At 42.2% G+C, this 20,542-nt stretch overlaps 1 protein-coding gene across 2 annotated transcripts; it reads right to left on the bottom strand.

The window, feature by feature from the left end:
* Positions 1-1,600: 1,600 nt before the first annotated feature.
* LOC144523230 (interferon-induced protein 44-like) lies at positions 1,601-15,999 on the bottom strand. 2 transcript variants are annotated; one of them, XM_078258666.1, is made up of 8 exons: positions 15,907-15,999; positions 8,602-9,144; positions 7,556-7,604; positions 5,976-6,171; positions 5,713-5,865; positions 5,437-5,608; positions 4,237-4,337; positions 1,601-3,830 (listed from the first exon to the last, which is right to left on the bottom strand). In XM_078258666.1, the coding sequence occupies exons 2-8, from the start codon at positions 9,071-9,073 to the stop codon at positions 3,636-3,638; spliced, it is 1,338 nt and encodes a 445-aa protein (XP_078114792.1). In that variant the 5' UTR covers positions 9,074-9,144; positions 15,907-15,999; the 3' UTR covers positions 1,601-3,635. The 2 variants fall into 2 exon arrangements, with proteins under 2 accessions (XP_078114792.1, XP_078114793.1); XM_078258667.1 differs by lacking the exon at positions 15,907-15,999 and having other exon boundaries at positions 5,976-6,223; positions 8,602-8,696.
* Positions 16,000-20,542: the final 4,543 nt, after the last annotated feature.

The raw sequence follows: 20,542 nt of genomic DNA on the forward strand, positions 1-20,542 counted from the left end.
ATCCCTTCCTCGATTTTTCATAGGATTTTTGAACCATTCTTTGTCTGGCCTCTCACCTGAGACCACTTTGCCTTGGGAGACCCTACCAGGAGCACAAAGCTCCAGACAACACAGCCCTCAGGTTCATAGGGACACACAAACCTCTCCACCACGATAAGGTGATGGTTCCCGGAGAGGTATCATATTTGCATTCTGCATAAATCTCTGCACACCATTACTCTCTGTGAAATATTTCACAAACTCTTCACTCAACACATGCATCGGTACAACAAGTGGTTCCCGGGTAATCTGGTTTTGAAATTGCAACAAAATTTCTACATGGTCTCCAGCTTTGGGACAAAATTATAATGTATTCTCATGTAAACTATTTATGTCAGCACAGACATTTTTGTAAATTGCTTAACCATAATGGTTATTATATTGCCAGATTCCAGACAATCCCACTTACAAATATGAATATATATTTATACTGGTATGCTTCCTAGTGACATTAATGCAAAAATATGAAGAAAAAACTATTCCACCTGTGTGTGCATGCTTAAAATTCTGAAGTGCAAAATAGTTCAGGCTACAGCACAAATACAGTATTTCCATCCATAGATAAGAATAATCAAGTCTTACCTCTGAATTTCTCTTCAAAGTGCACCAGATTGATGCATTTAATCGTTAAAATAGACTAAATGTTCTTACAGGGGAGCATGCCCATGGACCCCCCTAGGGAGGCTTGTGCCCCAGTGCAGCTCTAGGTCTTGTGATGCCCCTGGGGCACTGTCCCCGTTTTAAGTTTACAAAGATAAAAACATTACCTTTTTTGGAGGTATTTACGCTTCTGAGCTGAAAATGTCCCCAGATTTTGTCTCAGAAATCTGGTCACCTTATTGTGACCTGGTCCCCGGGCTGGGGTTTGCGCTGCCTCTCCTTGCAAAGCAGTCTCAGCTGCGAGAACAGCACTAGTTAGCCTTGGAACCCAAACCAGACGAAGCTCATGTTTATAAAAAAATGGAAATAAATGGAGAGGGGAACACATACATGTGACATTATGGAATACAGATCCGATGAAATACATAACAGTAGTCTTTGAAAAACAGCCTTTTTAAATAACAACCTATTGATTGATTTATTGAACACACGACATTCCATAACGGTGTGACATTGTTATACATACACTGTTAAAGAATTATAAAGCTTTGGGCTACTTCATTATCCACAATGGTATTCACTGTATATCACAGATATTTTAAGCACAATTTCAAGATGTTTTTTGTTTAAAAGGTATCCTGAACACAGACCATAATTATTTTTTTGAACTGATGATTATCAAGAGCACGGACATCAATTTATAATCCACAGTAATTCAATTAATTAGAATGATGCAAAAGCAGGTGGTGAGTCTGATTATAGGTGTGATGTGCGTTTGCTATAACACCATAGTCCTGTTAACCGCAGAGAGGGACTGCTCCTCAGCTGGTTGCTGTATACTAAGTGTCTGACAAGCATTAATACGTTTAAATGTTTGGTTTATTCATGCACTTTGAGGTTCTATTGAAATGCAGAATACTAAGTATAAATAATTAGATGTTTTTCAATTCACCACACCCAGTTTGACCAGCAAGAGCTTTTATTGTCACTGAGTGCGTTTACAACTTGCAGAACAAACTTAGTATGCAACAAACATGTTAGATTTGCCAATGCAAAAATCTGAGAAACCGGGAAGTTGTTTTCCTGACAAACATCAAATACTAATAAAGTGTGAAAACCAAACTGGAAATTACAACAAAAAAATGACTCCAATTGAAAGGTATGTGCAGTGCAATGTATACCTATAATATATATATACACACCTATAATATATTAATATAAATATATATAAAAAATCTGTCATTTGTATATTGACTACAACTTAATTGGTGAGAATACATGTAAGGTGTATAATTATAACTACAACTGAATTAAACCCAATTATCCATGAATGACCATTTGAACTGTTGATTTTGCATTGTATTGAACAGCACCATGTGTGCACCTATTGCAGCAGTCAAAACTTGTAAGGAGTGCTGAACCATATAATTTAACACTAAAACTGAAAATATGGATTGAAAGTCAGAATACATAGAATTAAAGTTTAAATAAATGGAATGACAGTCATATATATATTTTGTAGTGAACCTCACAGGCCAGGCAGTTCTGTTGTGAAGTTCACTGCTGGTCTTGCATAATGAAATAGTGAATACATTTCTTCATTGGTAGAATGGTTTAGAACACGGTTACCAGTATTATTTTTGTCCTGTACATGCATTCGGCAAGGTGTTAATGATCTCATTAGGATTGCATCGATTAATCACATCGAAAACACATGATGGCACCAGTGCCTTGATGACGTCAGTTTCATTTCATATATTCTCATTGCCATTCAATAAACAGATGTGTTAGCTTGTCAAACTTGTTAACTTGTAATTATATGTCCCACTAAATGAGCCAACAATGTAACAATAAATAATAAATGTCTTTAGACCTCTAAATTCAAATCACCCTTTATTATGTAATCATTTTTAGATATAAATAATTTACAACCAAATAAGAAAATATTGCGCAGCTAAGGGACACAATCAAATTGAGGCTCAGCTCACTGAGTTTCTGAAGCCACAAACTGAGGCCTATACTGCGAAGCAAGATTTGGGGTTACTGAGGTAACTTCAGGTTCAACCCAGGGTTTTCTGTATCATGACGGTGGGTCACTTGTTACCGGGTTAAATTGCCATGGTAATTTATGGTGAACACCTTACCTGCTCAGGAGCAGGTTATGTTGGAGATTACAGATCAACCGGTATAAAAGCACCGGCTACTGACTAATCAATTCTCGATTGATAATGGCGTCACCGTTCTTAGAAGATCTCGTGCGCGGATAGTGAGAAGTGTGCTCAGAAAAGTTAACATTTTAAGACCAACAACCCCCTTGGCATTCCTGATGGATATCTTTATGAGATATAGATTTTCAGTGGAGGAAATTACTTATCTTTGTCAGCTTCTTGAGCCGTATGTTGCCAATGCAACAAATCGGTTTGAATTATGTTTTGATATTTATTTTTTATTTGCTCCCACGATCGCTTACCACTGCCAGGGTTGCAACTGAAAGAATAGGTTACAACAGCAAAAGTTTATAGAATGCACAAGGGTAAATATGGTCAGATTTTGGGCCTGACTGATGGGGCAGTGATGTTGATAAGTCTTGTAATTTACGCATTTACAACATTGGCCATTTTTTGCCAGCTTTACTGCCGGGGTTAGGAAGCAGCAACTGTATTGCTTTCTGCCTGTAAAACCGTGTCTGTGCTCTTCTTGTGTAAAATATGCGGCTTTGGTAGACTTGTCGGCGGTTGTTAGGTTTGGTGAAGCCGGGTAACGGAAATAAATCCAGGGCATGTTGATCTTGCAGGCCTATGGAGGTGCTGCACAGTTCCAGGAAATATAGAGGCACTACTGTACATTTCCCAGCATTCCAATGGGTGCTTGGAAAAATCAGAGGAGGAAGTGGACAGTGAACAAGCAGTAGGCAGGATCACCTGCCGGTAAATGGATGGATAGATCATTTTCATTTACAGTTGGACAGGATATAACATGTGCTGCTCTAATACTTCCTATTCTTTGATTTCAATGTTGCTGAATTGGTCACTGATCTCATCAAAGTAATTATCTCCGAAGCGAAGCATCTGGATGATGGCGCTGAGCAGCAGGACGTCACAGTTCGGGTCCAACTCCAACTCCTCGCTGTAGTTCTTCACAGGAACAACACAGGACACTGGCACACCGAGCCGAGCGCTGACCTCCTGCAGCTGGATCATAAAAACTTTTTTTTTCTAAAGACCACAATTATTTTTGTATTTAGTATTAGAAGTTTGTTTTGGTTATTGCTACACATTACAAGGCTAATAACTTTAACAAAAGTCAGATGAAATATTTATGCCCCTGCATCACCCTGTCAGGGTTCTCGCGCTACATTATCCCTTACTGGTTACCTGCCATCTCACTCATGTATTATTGCTCAAGTACTACAATACATGGGTCCTTAAGGTATGATTTCCCACAATTTAGGCATTTTAAGAAGAAAATCTCAAATTAGTGTTAACACTTCTTAAAAAAAAAGGTTTTAAGAAAATTACGGTTTCTTCTTAATTGAAGAGGTATTAACTAATACCTCTTCAATCCAGTACAAAAACACACACACTTTTTTTTTCTTACAATTTCCTTGATGTAGCCACTCTTGTAAACGTTTCTCACGTCCTCTTTCACCAAAGGGCAGGCTTCATCTACTTTAGTGACCAGGACCAGCTGAGGAATCCCTGAAAACACCAGAGCAGAAACATTTCCAAAAATCAGGGTGTCAAAAATGTTGAGGTAACACTTCTAAAATACTTAAAAAAAAAAAAATAATTTAAAATTATAAAAAAAAAAATGTGTTAAAATTATAATAACCAGTCTATGGCTGATGGACAATTCTAAATAACAGATGTCTTTAACTGTTTCAAATCACAAAAATCACTCCTCATTTACTCATTCATTATTCCCTGGCGTCACTTTTGAAGTAGTTAGGTTAAGGAAGATCATGGGTGGGCTTATATATTTAAAAAGTACATTTCCGTGACACACGGGACAAGAAAGGACAGTTTGTGTTTAGGAAAAGTGACACGCGGGACACAAACCCCAGTCTCCGGGGTGAAAGTCCTGTGTTGTTTGACCCATCAACCACCCTCCGCTACGCAGAATTTTGGGCTTTCATACTACTCGCCACCATTGTCGCTCTTAATACTACTTAATCTTCAAGCGCTGCGTAGCTGCTGCTCTGTCCGGTGCGTTCTACGCACACACTGAAGGGTGCTTTTTGCATCGTATCTGACGCTGACAGCCATCGCCCATGCGTCCGTATTTTACGAGTTCGGAGTGAGAACGGGTTGACATGCTATAGACACTGCTGTTCTTGCCCTATTGTGAAAATGTTTGAGGACACTATATTGTGCATATATTCCCCACTTTATCAGTTGCTATAAGAAGTTGAAACCTTCATGAGTTTTACAAAAGTTAAAGGATTACTTTGAGAACAGAACAAACTACAGCTCCAATGGAAAAACTACAAGCGTGAGCATGCAGTTGGGTAGCAGAAATAGTGCATTCACTACTTGTAAGCTAGTAGTTCAGTGTTGATAAATGATACAGTAAATATACTGTACAACTTCACTACCAGGAGTTGCAGCGGCTGTCTTGGCTGTGGTGGGGACTGCTTACAATGCAAGGGACTGCTTTAATAAAAAAAATAAAAAATAAAAAAAATAAACTATTAAAAATGCATTTAAAAAAAAACATGGTGACATTATTTAAATTAGGTAGTCACCCTATGGGGTATTTGAGTGTGCATCTAATGAAATGGGACTACATTTTACTGACCCATTAAGTTGACCTTTCTGCGGATAGCATTCAGCTTCTCCTCCAGCTTTGTGGGCATGATGGAGATCTTGCAGGCATCAGTGACATAGGCCACACAGTGGATCTTGTCCTTAAGCCCTGGAGACTTACGATAGCCGCTGGTCTCCGAATGCAGAGGAGCAGAGGGGTTGAACTGAGTCACACAGTACAGGGGAAAAACAGGGACAGTGAGTTAACTAAAGCTAAATCAATGGCTCATACATTCAATATCCTGCTAAATGTAACAAAAAGCTCTACCTGATAACGGTCTGGCAGATGACCTTTAAGGATGCTGCTGATGTCATCTATATCAAGCCCTGCCCCTGTGCTTTCCTCCAATCCCATGGTATCACACAAGATGATTGGCAAAAGTTTTCCGTCTCGCCCAGCTTTCACTGAGTAAGTGCGAAACTGTCGAAAACAAAGTGATTAGCTAACAATCCACAAAATGGGGACGGGGCAGGATTTTTATTTTGAAATCAATCACCACGAATGGAAATCATTAACAGGCAGGAACTAACCTGTGTGGTGAGGCTGGTGGTAGAGCTGCCAGCGATGGCCTGGCTGGTGACGTGGCCTCTGAATACAGAGTTGATAGAATTAAAGAAGCTGGACTTTCCAGCTCCAACTGGTCCAATGAGCAGAACCCGAACCTGGGGCACAGAGCTGACTGTGGGTTTGTACATCTTAACAGTCTCCATCAGCTCCTTCTTCTTCCTGTAGGAACAAGAAGACATCATAGCTGCTGCGCAGCAATGAGCTGGACATTCTTAGAAGGCAGAAGAAAGAGGAGGAAGACAAATGAGAAATACAGGAGGGTCAATCAGCAGAATTATGCAGACCAAAAGTTATAAAAATAAAATAACTTTGAAATCATGTCTCTTATCCAGACAGCATAAATCCAGAGTAGGCTTGAGCATGTTGTTCTGCATCACCCAGAACTCACAACCTTAGACACAAGTCATAACTGTGTTGAGCTACCTGCCAAGGGAGAAACTATAGATGAATTCACACATGACTTAGGCAACCAGAGTTGCATGTAAAGACAGATTTCAAACTAGTGTAAAAAATTCAATTAAGAAAGAATTCTGAGATTTATGTACTTCATCTAGACAACATACTGTAGAGATGTCTGCAGTTTTTACAAAGATTGATTGCTCCTTAAGTGACAAAACTGATGTTAAATATGCTCTATTTCCATTAACTTCCATTGTTTACATAAGGATAGAATTCTAAAAACTATTTTAAAAACAAATTTTTTTTAGATAGATTTCTGAAACTTATTACACCACTTCTACCATGATATCAATTGTTTTGTCATGAACATTGGAGATTGATTTAGCGGGAATTTGCAGTAGCCGTTTAAATTAGTTTACAGTAAAACATTTTGAAGCACTGTGGGCTCAATATTCTGAAGATGTCTGAAGATGCAGTGTAGCAAGTTTGGAGTCAATTGAGTAAAACAGAGTGATGGACTTCATAAATCCTGCCAGCTTAAAGCATCTGAACATTTCTGCTCACTTGGGCCTACATTTTGGTGAAAGTTGCAAAGTGCTAGCACGTACCACTGATGAATTTTCAATGTTATAAACTTTAGACAGTTAGCGCCAACCATCGGGATTATTAGCCCACTATGGCAGTTGAGGAAGTCTGGCACAGGACTGGACCTATATGCAAAATTTGTAGAGCTGCCTGACCCCTAATAAATAAGTTTCTTCTCATGAAAAGTTGTTTTTTCCTTTCTTGGTAGCAGTCGTGGTTTTGGGTAAATTTATGAGGATTTGTCAAGAATTGTACAATTAAAAAAACAAACAAAAAAAAAACACACACACACACAACAGTATAGCACAGGAAGCATGGTAAACAACTTGATTGCATAGTTTGCATAGACTGAGTCCATTATAATCTTAAATAGCTGGTATGTCCAGTCAAACATAGCAGCATTGCATTCCATTGCATGTGAACACATTCAATATTACATTTAAATGATTAAAACACTGTACTATTTTTCCAGACTGTCACTATGTGTCATACTGTAGGATATATTGTACTGTAGCAGAGCATGTTAAAAGCATTATGTGCAGGATGGTATCTATCTTACTCAGATTCCCAGGTGATAGTTCTCCATGGACTTTCAAGTTCTGTAGTTTCTGTTAAAAGCAAAAACAACTTTTATAAAAACAATGATCGTATCAAATTTGATTAAAAAGATATCACCCACCTACATGTATTTACCTTTTTCTTTAACAAAACATGGTATCATCAATATTACACCATATTGTATGATATTAATGACATTTTGTCTGCTGTTTGAGTTGACAGACGCAGACGAAACATTGTATTAACATTTCTTGACAAGAAGTCCAACAATACTACCTGAATTATAGTATTAAGGCAAAGAACGAAGAGTGACAACCACATACAGTATGAAACCCCCACATCACCTGTCGGCCTATACAGGGAGGGGGGACCTCAGTGGTTCCTGTGACATATTTCATGGATATACCTTATTCTAGTCAATGCATAACAATAATGTTAAAAAAGAAATACATTTAACAAATAATGCCCTGTGAATATTGAAACAGAGATGAGATTTCCTCTTATTTTTAGGAAGAGTAGCGTGTGGAAGAACCATACACAGCCACAACAGCCTGGCACCTCCTCCTCATGCTGGTAACCAGCCTGGTCACACACACTGCTGTGGGATGGCATCCCATTCTTCAACCAGCATTTGTCGCAAGTCAGCCAACGTGGTTGTGTTGGTGACTCTGGCACGAACAGCATGCCCAAGCTGATCCCACAAGTGTTCAATGGGGTTGAGGTCATGCCTGCTGGTTGAAGAATGGGATGCCATCCCACAGCAGTGTGTGACCAGGCTGGTGACCAGCATGAGGAGGAGGTGCCAGGCTGTTGTGGCTGGCATTGGCAGAGAAGATTTGGCAAATTTTTCATGGGAGAAACCCACATACTCAGCGCTGCTGCTCATCCCACAAATGCATGTTCCTTACAAATGGGAACTAAAAAGGCTTTCCAACGGTATATGATTTATTGCCAAAAAGCATTGTTACCATAGAGAAATAATCTACCAAATACAAATTTCCTTACTTTTTCCTGCCAAGTTTATAATAATATTTATAGTAAACTTACCCTTGACTTCATAGACTTCACACTCAGTCAGGTTGAGGTCATTGCCATGCATTTCTGCAGCATTAAAGTTGTAATAATTTCCTGGACTGTTATACACTACTGCTTTGCTTCCATTGACAAGAACCAACGCCTCTCCAAAATATGGACCAGAGTTAGCCATCATTCTCACTGCGTTAGCAGGACCGGTGACATGATACTTGAGGAGCTTTTCTCCACTGAAGGTGAAAAGAAAGGCCTGGTCATCATGCACATACTGTCCAGACTGACTGAAAGGTTGTTTGGTGTAGCCTCCAAACACATAACCAGAGGCGTTGTAGCCCACAGACAATGTGGGACAGTGGTTGTCACATAGTTGGTGAAAGGCTGCACCAGTGAAACCATGGATACTGGCCTTGTACAGCAGCTGGAGTTTGACTCTTCCCAGCTGGGAGCAGATAGTTTTCTGCTGGCTATTGCTTAACATGGAGTTCATCGTGGACAGTTGGTCTGCTGAAGTATGTAGAGGAGGCTGAATGAACCTTTGACGTTTACTCACTTTGGTGTCTAAATACAAAAAGAAACACAGATGCATTAAAAATGCAGGATATCTAGACAAATTTAGTTAGATTAATCCCTCTGGATATTAAAGACCAATAAAACCATGCAATCATAAAACTACATTACACAAAAAAAACTTTAAAGAACCATTCAAACAATAGCATGATAAACTATACTTGAAATTAAAAACTAAGTTTACATATTCTATTCCTGAATTGGGGGAGATCAGATGAAACATTACTATACTGTATACCAGGGGTCATCAACTACATTTTTCCAAGGGCCAGATTTTTTCTAAGCAGACACTCCGGGGGCCAGACTTTCAAATAAATGTATACCTAATACACCTATTCTTGTTCTAAATGTTCACTTTCTTGCACAGACACACTCAGAGAGAGAGAGAGAGAGAGAGAGAGAGAAAGAGAGAGAGCGATTTTTTTTTTAACATGTATTAGTGTGAGCAAACTCCTAAAAAACATGGAAACTCCATCATGATAACTGACTCTAAGTAGAAAAAGATCTCAGACTAGGAGGCAGTTCACTGAGGAGTGATGGTTAAAGTCTGTGATTAGGTTGTGGTTGTAGTATGCAGCGTCCTGATTGGTGGAAAATGCTTGCAGAAAGAAACGGTAAGAATGTCACTGTCAAAGAGGCTGAAGCGAAAAGTTGACGTGAAAAAGCCCAGCTTTAATAATGAATGGACAGATAAGCAGGCTATGCATTCGTCATGTATACCTCATTTGCAATGAAACGATGTTGTTGCGAAATAATACAACCATCATCAAGAATGAAGAACGCAAACATAATGGTCGCGTCATTCACGTGCATATTAAGCAGCCACATGTATGTTTTGGTCTTAATACGTCCATAGATTTACTGCTTCAGTGGAGAGGATGGTTCGCTCAGCCAGCAGTTAAGTTCATAAGAATTTGTCCAAATTTCAAGATTCCCAGCAAATTAAGAAACAGACTACAAACTGACAGCTTTTGTTTTAGCTTGTTTGTAAAAATTCTCTATTTGCAGAGTAGAGCTGTGTTCGCGTAAAACAGCGCGGTGGACAAGAGTGGACTGAGCAGACACAGCAGATTGAAATATGCGTTCTACATGTTTATGCCTGTCTATACAGGTGAGTGCATTGATAAGTGTTGACTTTTTACACAAAGGTTTTATTGTAGCCTACTTACAGTAACGAGACTAGTGCGAGTTCATCTGCCCCAGCGGCCATTGGTTATCCTCTTTGTATCGTTCCCAGTCAGGTAAGCTACTGCGTGTTTTAACCAACACACATCTCGGCTCAGCTGTGTGTGGAGCGCAGGCATCGCTGTACAGAATCCCGGCATGTGAATAGAGATGCAAATACAGGGGACTAGGTTTGTGCTCTACCTGTGTAATGTTACCTGCTGTAAATGCTAAATAACAGAACGCATTTTTTTCCTCTTTACATTTTCTGAATTCGTAATTATTTTGCGGGCCAGACTAAAAGCTTTGACGGGCCGGATCTGGCCCGCGGTTCGCCAGTTGACGATGGCTGCTACTGTACGTAGGCCTATAATTATTGTGATTGATAAAGCGCACGTCAATTGGTCCACTGTAGCTGTTGAAAATACTTCTTACTAAATCAATTAAAGTTTTAAGCCCCCATGTGTGGAAAAATTGTTGTTTTAATAGTCTTGTTCTTTCGATTTAACTCTAAATACTTGAAACGTAATTGAATCAAATCTTCAACATTGAATAACAATGTATACAATAAAATCGTGTTTTATTTAAAGTCTATGATTGAAACATACAAAATCATTAAACACTGTAGTAATGTGTGCAGTAAGCTTCGCACCCTGTTGGCTCTTGAACGCACCTCAACTAGACCAAATTAGCTCCTCCACTCGTTAGCTGAGCTTATATATAAAAAGCACCTGTATCACCATGGCTGCCTCTTGGCTTTGTCTCTGCCTGTTGGTTGCCACATGGGACCATCTCTGTGACTTTTATGTAGGTAATTGTTAGTGATGGCACTCTGACACTGAAGCTTCGATACGTGCTTCAAACCATTAACTACAATTCCATTTGAACCACTGCTCCGAAGGTTGCTTTGGTACGGAAAAAATAAATAAATAAATAAATAAATAAATAATAAAAAAAAAAAAATCCTATGAAAAATCGAGGAAGGGATGAAGTGACCCTGCCCGGAGGAAGCCCGGGGCCCCCGTCTGGAGCCAGGCCCAGATGGAGGGCTCGTCAGCGAGCGTCTGGTGGCCGGGTTTGCCACGGAGCCCGGTCGGGCACAGCCCGAAAAAGCTACGTGGCGGACATCCCTCCATCCCATGGGCCCACCACCTGTGGGAGGAACCGCTGGGGTCGGGTGCGCTGCCACATGGGTGGCAGTGAAGGTCAGGGGCCTCGACGGACCAGACCCGGGCAGCAGAGGCTGGCTCTGGGGACGTGGAATGTCACCTCTCTGTGGGGGAAGGAGCCGGAACTTGTGCGGGAGGTGGAGCGCTACTGGCTAGATCTGGTGGGGCTTACCTCTACGCACAGTCTTGGTTCTGGAACCATACTCCTGGATAGGGGTTGGACTCTTTTCTTCTCCCGGAGTTGCCCAGGGTGTGAGGCGCCGGGCGGGTGTGGGGATACTCACAAGCCCCGGCTGACGCCGCTACGTTGGAGTTTAACCCGGTGGACGAGAGGGTCGCCTCCCTACGCCTGCGGGTTGTGGGGGGAAAACTCTGACTGTTGTTTGTGCATATGCACCAAACAAGAGTTCAGAGTATTCGGCCTTCTTGGAGACCTTGAGTGGAGTCCTGCATGGGGCTCAGTCGGGGACTCCATAGTTCTGCTGGGGGGACTTCAACGTGCACGTGGGTAATGATGGAGACACATGGAGAGGCGTGATTGGGAGGAACGGCCTCCCTGATCTAAACCAGAGTGGTTGTTTGTTGTTGGACTTCTGTGCTAGTCATGGATTGTCTATAACGAACACCATGTTCGAACATAGGGATGCTCATAAGTGTACTTGGTACCAGAGCACCCTAGGCCAAAGGTCAATGATCGATTTTATAATCGTTTCATCTGATCTGAGGCCATATGTTTTGGACACTCGGGTGAAGAGAGGGGCGGAGCTGTCAACCGATCACCATCTGGTGGTGAGTTGGGTCAGGGGGTGGGGGAAGACTCTGGACAGACCTGGTAAGCCCAAACGGGTAGTGCGGGGTAAATTGGGAACGTCTGGAGGAGGCCCCTGTCCGACAGACTTTCAACTCACACCTCCGGCGGAGCTTTTCGTGCATCCCTGTGGAGGCTGGGGGCATTGAACCTGAGTGGACAATGTTCAAAGTTTCCATTGCTGAAGCTGCGGTGAGGAGCTGTGGTCTTAGGGTCTTAGGGTGCCTCAAGGGGCGGTAACCCACGAACACCGTGGTGGACACCGGTGGTCAGGGAAGCCGTCCGACTGAAGAAGGAGTCTTTCCGGGATATGTTATCCCAGACGACTCCGGAGGCAGTTGCAAGGTACCGAAGGGCCCGAAGGGCTGCAGCCTCTGCCGTGAAAGAGGCAAAGCAGCGTGTGTGGGGAGAAGTTCGGAGAAGACATGGAGAAGGACTTTCGGTCGGCACCAAGGTACTTCTGGAAAACCGTTCGCCACCTCAGGAGGGGGAAGCGGGGAACCATCCAAGCTGTGTACAGTAAGGATGGGGCGCTGTTGACCTCAACTGAGGAGGTAATAGAGGCGGTGGAAGGAGCACTTTGAGGAACTCCTAAATCCGACTAATACGCCCTCTATGGTAGAAGGCAGAGCTGGAGGATGAGGGGGGATTGGCATCAATTTCCCTGGTGGAGGTTGCTGAGGTAGTTAAACAACTCCACAGTGGCAAAGCCCCAGGAATTGATGAGATCCGTCCAGAAATGCTTAAAGCTCTGGGTGTGGAGGGGTTGTCTTGGTTGACACGCCTCTTCAACATTGCGTGGAAGTCTGGGGACGGTGCCTAAGGAGTGGCAGACCGGGGTGGTGGTTCCCCTTTTTAAAAAGGGGGACCAGAGGGTGTGTGCCAATTACAGGGGTATCACACTTCTCAGCCTCCCGGTAAAGTCTACTCCAAGGTGCTGGAAAGGAGGGTTCGGTTGATAGTCAAATCTCAGGTTGAAGAGGAACAATGCGGATTCCGTCCTGGTCGGTGGAACAACGGACCAGATCTTTACTCTCGCAAGGATCCTGGAGGGAGCCTGGGAGTATGCCCAACCAGTCTACATGTGTTTTGTGGATCTGGAGAAGGCGTATGACCGGGTGCCCCGGGAGATACTGTGGGAGGTGCTGCGGGGGAGTACAGGGTGAGGGGTCCCTTCTCAGGGGCCATCCAATCTCTGTCACGACCAAAGCGAGAGCTGTGTCCGGGTTCTCGGCAGTAAGTCGGACTCGTTTCAGGTGAGAGTTGGCCTCCGCCAGGGCTAAGCTTTGTCACCAATCCTGTTTGTAGTATTTATGGACAGGATGTCGAGGCGTAGTCGGGGAGTGGAGAGGGGTTGCAGTTCGGTGGGCTGGGGATCTCATCGCTGCTTTTTTGCAGATGATGTGGTCCTGATGGCATCATCCGCCTGTGACCTTCAGCACTCACTGGATCGGTTCGCAGCCGAGTGTGAAGCGGCTGGGATGAGGATCAGCACCTCTAAATCGGAGGCCATGGTTCTCAGCAGGAAACCGATGGAGTGCCTTCTCCAGGTAGGGAATGAGTCCTTACCCCCAAGTGAAGGAGTTCAAGTACCTTGGGGTCTTGTTCGCAGTGAGGGGACAATGGAGTGGGAGGTGGTCGGAGAATCGGCACAGCAGGTGCGGTATTACATTCAATTTATCGCACCGTTGTGACGAAAAGAGAGCTGAGCCAGAAGGCAAAGCTCTCAATCTACCGGTCAGTTTTGTTCCTACCCTCACCTATGGTCATGAAGGCTGGGTCATGACCGAAAGAACAAGATCCAGGGTACAAGCGGCCGAAATGGGTTTCCTCAGGAGGGTAGCTGGCGTCTCCCTTAGAGATAGGGTGAGAAGCTCAGTTATCCGTGAGGAGCTCGGAGTAGAGCCGCTGCTCCTTTGCGTCGAAAGGAGCCAGTTGAGGTGGTTCGGGCATCTGGTAAGGATGCCCCCTGGGCGCCTCCCTAGGGAGGTGTTCCAGGCACGTCCAGCTGGGAGGAGGCCTCGGGGGAGACCCAGGACTAGGTGGAGGGATTATATCTCTAACCTGGCCTGGGAACGCCTCGGGATCCCCCAGTCGGAGCTGGTTAATGTGGCCCGGGAAAGGGAAGTTTGGGGTCCCCTGCTGGAGCTGCTACCCCCGCGACCCGACCCCGGATAAGCGGATGAAGATGGATGGATGGATGGATAATAAAAAAAATCACGTGACATATGACGCCCGAAGCAGCAACTGCTTCATTCTCTGAATGAATCAGCTGAGTGGCTCGCAGCGCCACCGCCACACGCGAACCAGTCAGCTGCTGCACTGCAACTGGCACCGCCTTGTTCCGAGTCTGAATTGTAGTGCGCTCAAAGCATACAAACCTTAATGCACAACATTGCGTTTGGTTCGTAGTAGCCTCTACAGTGACAAGCATTATTTTGTTTGTATCGATTTATTTTCATTAACCTACTATGGAAGCATCTATAGGAAGAGAGGTCGTTCTGACGTGGGAAAACTTTATTCTGATCGCTCCTGATAAGGTGGATTTGGATAAAAGCGTCAGCCGGCGTCATCCGTTCCCTCTGAACGAATTTTCTCTAAATGTGGAGAGGTTGTGAGCAGAAAAAGAAACAGGCTCAGTCCAAAAAGTGTGGAAAAACTAATGTTCCTTAATAAAAATATTTGAGCGTTCCCTATCCCACATACCCCCTAGCCATAGTTACACAAGCACACCCAACTTGTGCCATATTTTCCCAGGAAATCCTCCGTTTCCCAAGCACTTTCTCCCCAATGCCACAATACACAAATTCATCAATCTTTATTTGTCAAAAGAATGATATCCCATTTTTAGTATACATGTGCACTGTGTGTCTGTGTGCGCGCGCGCGCGCGGTGGGTAAGTTGGTGCACCCCTGGAACACACCCTTAGACTGTCTCTCCACAGCTGGCCTCTGCCCACTCCCCCCGCCCCTTTTTCCTTTGATGATTTAAGCCATAACTGGGAGTGTATTCGTTTTAAAAGAATTAACCGGATTGCTAAACGTATATTGTAATAAAACCTTTTCTACATTTTCTAATGCAATTTGATTTAAACAGCCTCATTTCTAACCATCCACTTTACAGGCACGTCCAGTCATAAATTATCCCTCAATAAATGAATATTTCTTTTGTAATCACGTCTGTCTTGCTTCAATTAGTGAAGCTGTGTAGCCTTTGTATAACTGGGGTGCTTGTTGAAGTAGAAATAAACATTTCTTGGGGTGGAAGTTCCCAGGTGGCGTTGTCGATTAGCGATTCCTCCCCTAGCGCCATCCGCCTTGCCACAACTTAAAGTCCTGCATGGTTTCTAGCTACCTAGCACATGTTAAGACACAAATTATAAATATTTTCTGTCCGACTGAAAATTGAGAATTTTCCACACTTTGATATGGCTGTTAAGGCAGAACAGTAACTTTCGTTTTCCGGGTTTGCCACACTTACGTATGGTAGCTGGGATAAATACTCGGGTTATGATAATGTTTTTCCAACACCACACCAATTTTAACATCTTTTCACTGATGAAACACTTTAATTCTAGCCAGCTATATATTATACTAATATTTTCAGCCTTACCTTATCTTCAAGATAGTTGAGGATGGTGAACAGCTCTACAGTAGGCATCTGGAGACACGATGCCAGACAGGCAGTTGTTTCAGAAACGAAACCGGAAGTGCGGACTGGAATAATTTTGCCTTCAAAATAAAACTGTTCGTCTGAATTTCACGCTGTAAATTCCACTGTGCGTTTTAAAGGTCTTTGCTAAGTGTAGCTCCGTTTAAAACTGAATAGTTGTTGTTGAGGTAGGCCTACTAATGTCGTTTTACCAAGCACTAAACATTTGCACACAATGGACCTTTTTCACAGCAGACATTTTTGATTTGTCATAGTAGGAAAAGCACAGCTGAAATTGATAACCTTAATGGTGGCTCAATTCCATCAAGTGTCCCAGTAAGCTATTTCAGTGAGTCAGCATGCCTCCTAAGTGGAATGCAGCCATCATTAATGGTTTTGAATACGCCTGTGCTTTTCCTACTATGACATGTCAACATGTCTGCCGTGAAAAAGTTCGTGTGGCTATTTACATTCTTATCCTTTGAGCCTTGTTCGTACAAGTGTTCCAAGTCACGTTCACCAAACTATCTTAACTGCGATATAAATCAAAATAAATCGTTCATTTCAGCCTATTAGTGCCACCTGTTCACGATGGGGTGCATTTCTCTCGTGAGATTTGATCCTCGACGCCCCCAAATCACGGCTATTTGTTCATTTACACAATTGCTACTACTTTGTCCTGTAGCCGAAAATCAGCATTGGCAAAACAATTAGCAGCTGCCAAACACGTGTCAACAGAGCAGGGCTGTAACATAAATTAAGAGTGGTTTGAAATAACAAACAAATAACAAATAATAAACAATATAACACGGGTTTCTAAAGTAAATTGATTTATGACTTAGAAGGGAGGCGATCAAAGAGATGTGACAGTCGAGGAGATGGACGAGAGAATACTTATATTATTGTACATGAGGGAATGTTACCTGCGTAAAGACCCTGAGGCAGCTGTCATCGTGAAAGACTCCAATAAAATCATACAATCTAAAATAGTTGTTGAACCTCACAGTAAATTGGCCAGCCATGATGATGATGATGATGATGATGCATGTTGTGAACAGAATGTTCACAACATGCATTACATTACATTTGTAAACTTTAAATTAATTCAGATCAAAATGTATTATGGGTCTTGTGTCAAACAATATATTTTCCCCCTTTGGAGACAGGCTATGTGTATCCTAACTACAGAAACAGAAAATTCTAAGTATGGGAATCTACTTGCTGTATTTCTGTTCGTAAAAAATTGTTCTTGCATGAAGTCCATTCCCGTTGATGAAAGAACAGATCACACTCACAAACTTCTGATTTTATTCTGAATTATACCATTTTGTCCATTATGATTTTGTAAAAACTATTATGAGAAAGTTATTTGATATAACCACTAGGAGTGGCTGAACTCAAAATCCCTCATCTGAGGTTGCTCTTTAACGTTTGACATAAAACAATAAATGGTTATTTAAATGTGAATGATGACTTTCTTAATATTGTTTGAAAGACATATTTCAAAAGCTCAGACATAATTGTTTTAGTCTATCTTTGGCCCTGTGTGCTGTAGTGTATTGTCCTGGAAATACAGTTCAGCATACTGCAGGATGTGGTCGACCGCACTTAGCAGAAGCACATCAGTGCTCGCATCCAGGTCCAGCTCTGACGAGTAGTTCTTCACCGGGACGATGTAGGAGGTGGACATACCTAACAAAGCTCCAGCTTTACTCATCTATAAACACACAAAGACCTGACTGTAAGATTTTCACACCATCAGTAATCACTTCCTTCAGCTGGTTAAGAACTGGGTGTCAACTGGGTGACATTAGGACAGAAAAAAATATCATCTTAAGCCATCTGGTTTTTTTCATCTCTCACAAAAGTACTTTTAGTTTGAAAATAATCCTGAGAGGAATCATAAAATAAAAGGATCTGATGGCTTGTAATTCCTCTTTTTGTTTTTGAAAATGTAAGCAAGTCTAGACACATTTCATAGTTACAGACTGTAATTTGTTGTGACCTTACACCCCCAAACAAACTTTAATCTATTCAAATTGAAGGTCATAATAATTGTCCATGTGATATGAATTGGGTATCCGAGCCTTTCTTGGATTTTAAACTGGTAATGTGAATCTAAATAAGCAAAAATAATAAGAAGCACCAAAGTCAACTTTTCCATCTGTCCAACACAACTGTGGTCACACACACATTTGGGTTAAACTTCCTCTCCTGTAGTCTGCATGGTGATCTCACCTTCCTGTATAGTTTGGCTATTTTTGTATTATATGCTACAAGCAGTCTGTATACTTCTGATTCTTCCACTGGTGTATTGTTAAAATAAGCTGTTTATTTTTATATCCATATTGTAGACCACATAGAGAAGCTGTCCCCCCCACTGAAATTGAAAAGGTTAAACCTCACCATAGTAATACATAAAATAAATTCTATCTTCTAAATTTAAAAAAAAAAAATTGCAAATGGGAGTTTGCAATTTTAACAGGAGTGTTTAATTACAGGACATGAACATTTGTTAAACTGCATATGGTTTATTTCAACCTACCCGAATGATGCGTGTTGGGACCATCAGTTATGTTAAACCTGATTTTAACCAAAAAGGCCTTAGATTAAACTGACCTCTGGAGACAAGACACACATGTGGACACAGACAAAGAGATCTTGGCCTACTCGTAAATTCCACAGCCCTCTTCACCAAACTACGAGGAGGAGAAGAGTGTAAAATGGCTTCAGGGAGGGTCCTGCAGATAAGGTTCGACACCTTCATGGAACTTTGATTCTCCCATTGGTTCAGAGGTTCCTCAAACACAGCATGGGGCCTTAAACTATAAAACCCTCTGACACACACAAATGAATGTCTTCCACTGTTGGCTCACGCTGCTGAAGGAAGCACACAGCGCTTGTGCTAAAAACTTCCATTTCTGAACAAAGTGGATTTAATTAAGGGGATCCTGGAAACACGCGTCGTGTTTCAACGCTGCAGAGAGAACAACACGTTCTCTAGAAGGAAATCGGACACGGACACCGTTGTTTCTTCAAAGTCGACTCTGGCTTGTTACCCGCTGTCCTGGGGACAGCAAGAAGCAAGAAAGCTATGGACAGACACGAACGGACTGAACACACAGTAAGAAGGCTTAAGGTTTTCTGGGCAGAGGAATAGTGTGCTAATGTTGCCATTGTTTACCATTAATGTGATTTGCAATTAATAATGTTCTACTGGTGTTTGTCTTTTTATTAATGTGATCGGACCGTCAAGTCCAATCTATTTTCTGTGAATGCACTCTGATCACGGTGCAATGTTTATGTTGTTTTGAATATTGCAGCTAGCTTGTTAAACTGTAATTGCTACCTGCCAACTCCCCTTTCACTGAGTTTTAGTAATTGTACTGAGTGAGATAATCAGGTTTTTCAAAGTGTCTTTCTTTCTCTAAGGGGTTTTCTTTCCTCTTTCACTAACACACACACACACACACACACACACACACACACACACACACACACACACACACACACACACACACGTACGGACATACACACGCCCAAGTGAACAGCTGGCCAACAGCAAGTCACATACGTTGCTAATAAGCCATCACCTCCCGTTAGCATTCCATTGACTGCCATTCATTTTGGCGCCACTTTGACAGCGAATAACTTTACATCTGAAGTGTTTAAAGACTCTATTTGTCCATTGTTTATTTCTAAAAAAACACGACAATTTATAAAAGGCTCCATTACCTTGTACCTCACGTTATGGCTCCGTAGCAGACGTTTTTGTAAAAATAGGCTAACAATTGTGTCATAACCACGTGACTTACTGTCGCATAGTAGGGGAATTACCGTATAGTACAGGAGAAGCGCGCAGGCAGTTTTGTCTCACAATAGCTGTTTAAGTGTAATTACTAATGTTAACTAGCATTTTAGTTAGCAATAATTAGCCTGTGCCTATGTTATCTCCTTGCATATATCTATGCTCTCCATCTCTGCAATATTCGGAATGATTGAGATTTCTCTTGGCACAGCTACCAGAAGACTTACAACTTTCAGACATGTTGCTCACGGCACATTTACGTCGTCTCTCTCAGTTGGAGGCTGCGCAGTAACGCTCAGCCATCACCTGAAAAGTGCTTCTAAAGGCCTTCACTGGTCTCCGTCCAGAGCAACGGGATCTGTTGGTCCATTCTTATATACGGTCTATGGAAGTAACTAGTGTGTCCCCTCTTTGTCAGCAACAAGTTAGTTTGAGAGCTAAGTGACTAGCTTAGTCGTGGCGTTGCAACGAAGCCCACTACCGCCCTCTTGAGGCTAAATAGCGTTTGTGCAGCTACCACATAGCATAAAGGCTAGCTAACAGCTAATCTGGGACATAGCCTAGCAACCCCCTGGGTTGCGTCACCCCTCCACACACACACACACACACACACACACACACACACACACACACACATTTTTGTTTTATTGTAGTTTAAAAAGGGTATATTGGTTTTAATTGATCAAAGGATTATTGATTGGCCATTGATAATTTTGAAGTTAATAAATTCTGCTATATTTTAAATAGCAGTTGTCTGTGATTATTTGTGTACTTATTGTAATAATTGCT

Source organism: Sander vitreus, chromosome 9 (assembly GCF_031162955.1).
Source record: "Sander vitreus isolate 19-12246 chromosome 9, sanVit1, whole genome shotgun sequence".
NCBI classification, from domain to species: Eukaryota; Metazoa; Chordata; class Actinopteri; order Perciformes; family Percidae; genus Sander; species Sander vitreus.

Excerpts from the sequence above, each read along its gene's own strand:
- LOC144523230 (XM_078258666.1), bottom strand. The coding sequence starts at position 9,073 with ATGAACTCCATGTTAAGCAATAGCCAGCAGAAAACTATCTGCTCCCAG. Across the intron at positions 7,605-8,601 it reads TGAAGTCTATGAAGTCAAGG|AAACTACAGAACTTGAAAGT; the intron begins GTAAGTTTACTA and ends TGCTTTTAACAG. Across the intron at positions 6,172-7,555 it reads ACTATCACCTGGGAATCTGA|GAAGAAGAAGGAGCTGATGG; the intron begins GTAAGATAGATA and ends TTGTTCCTACAG.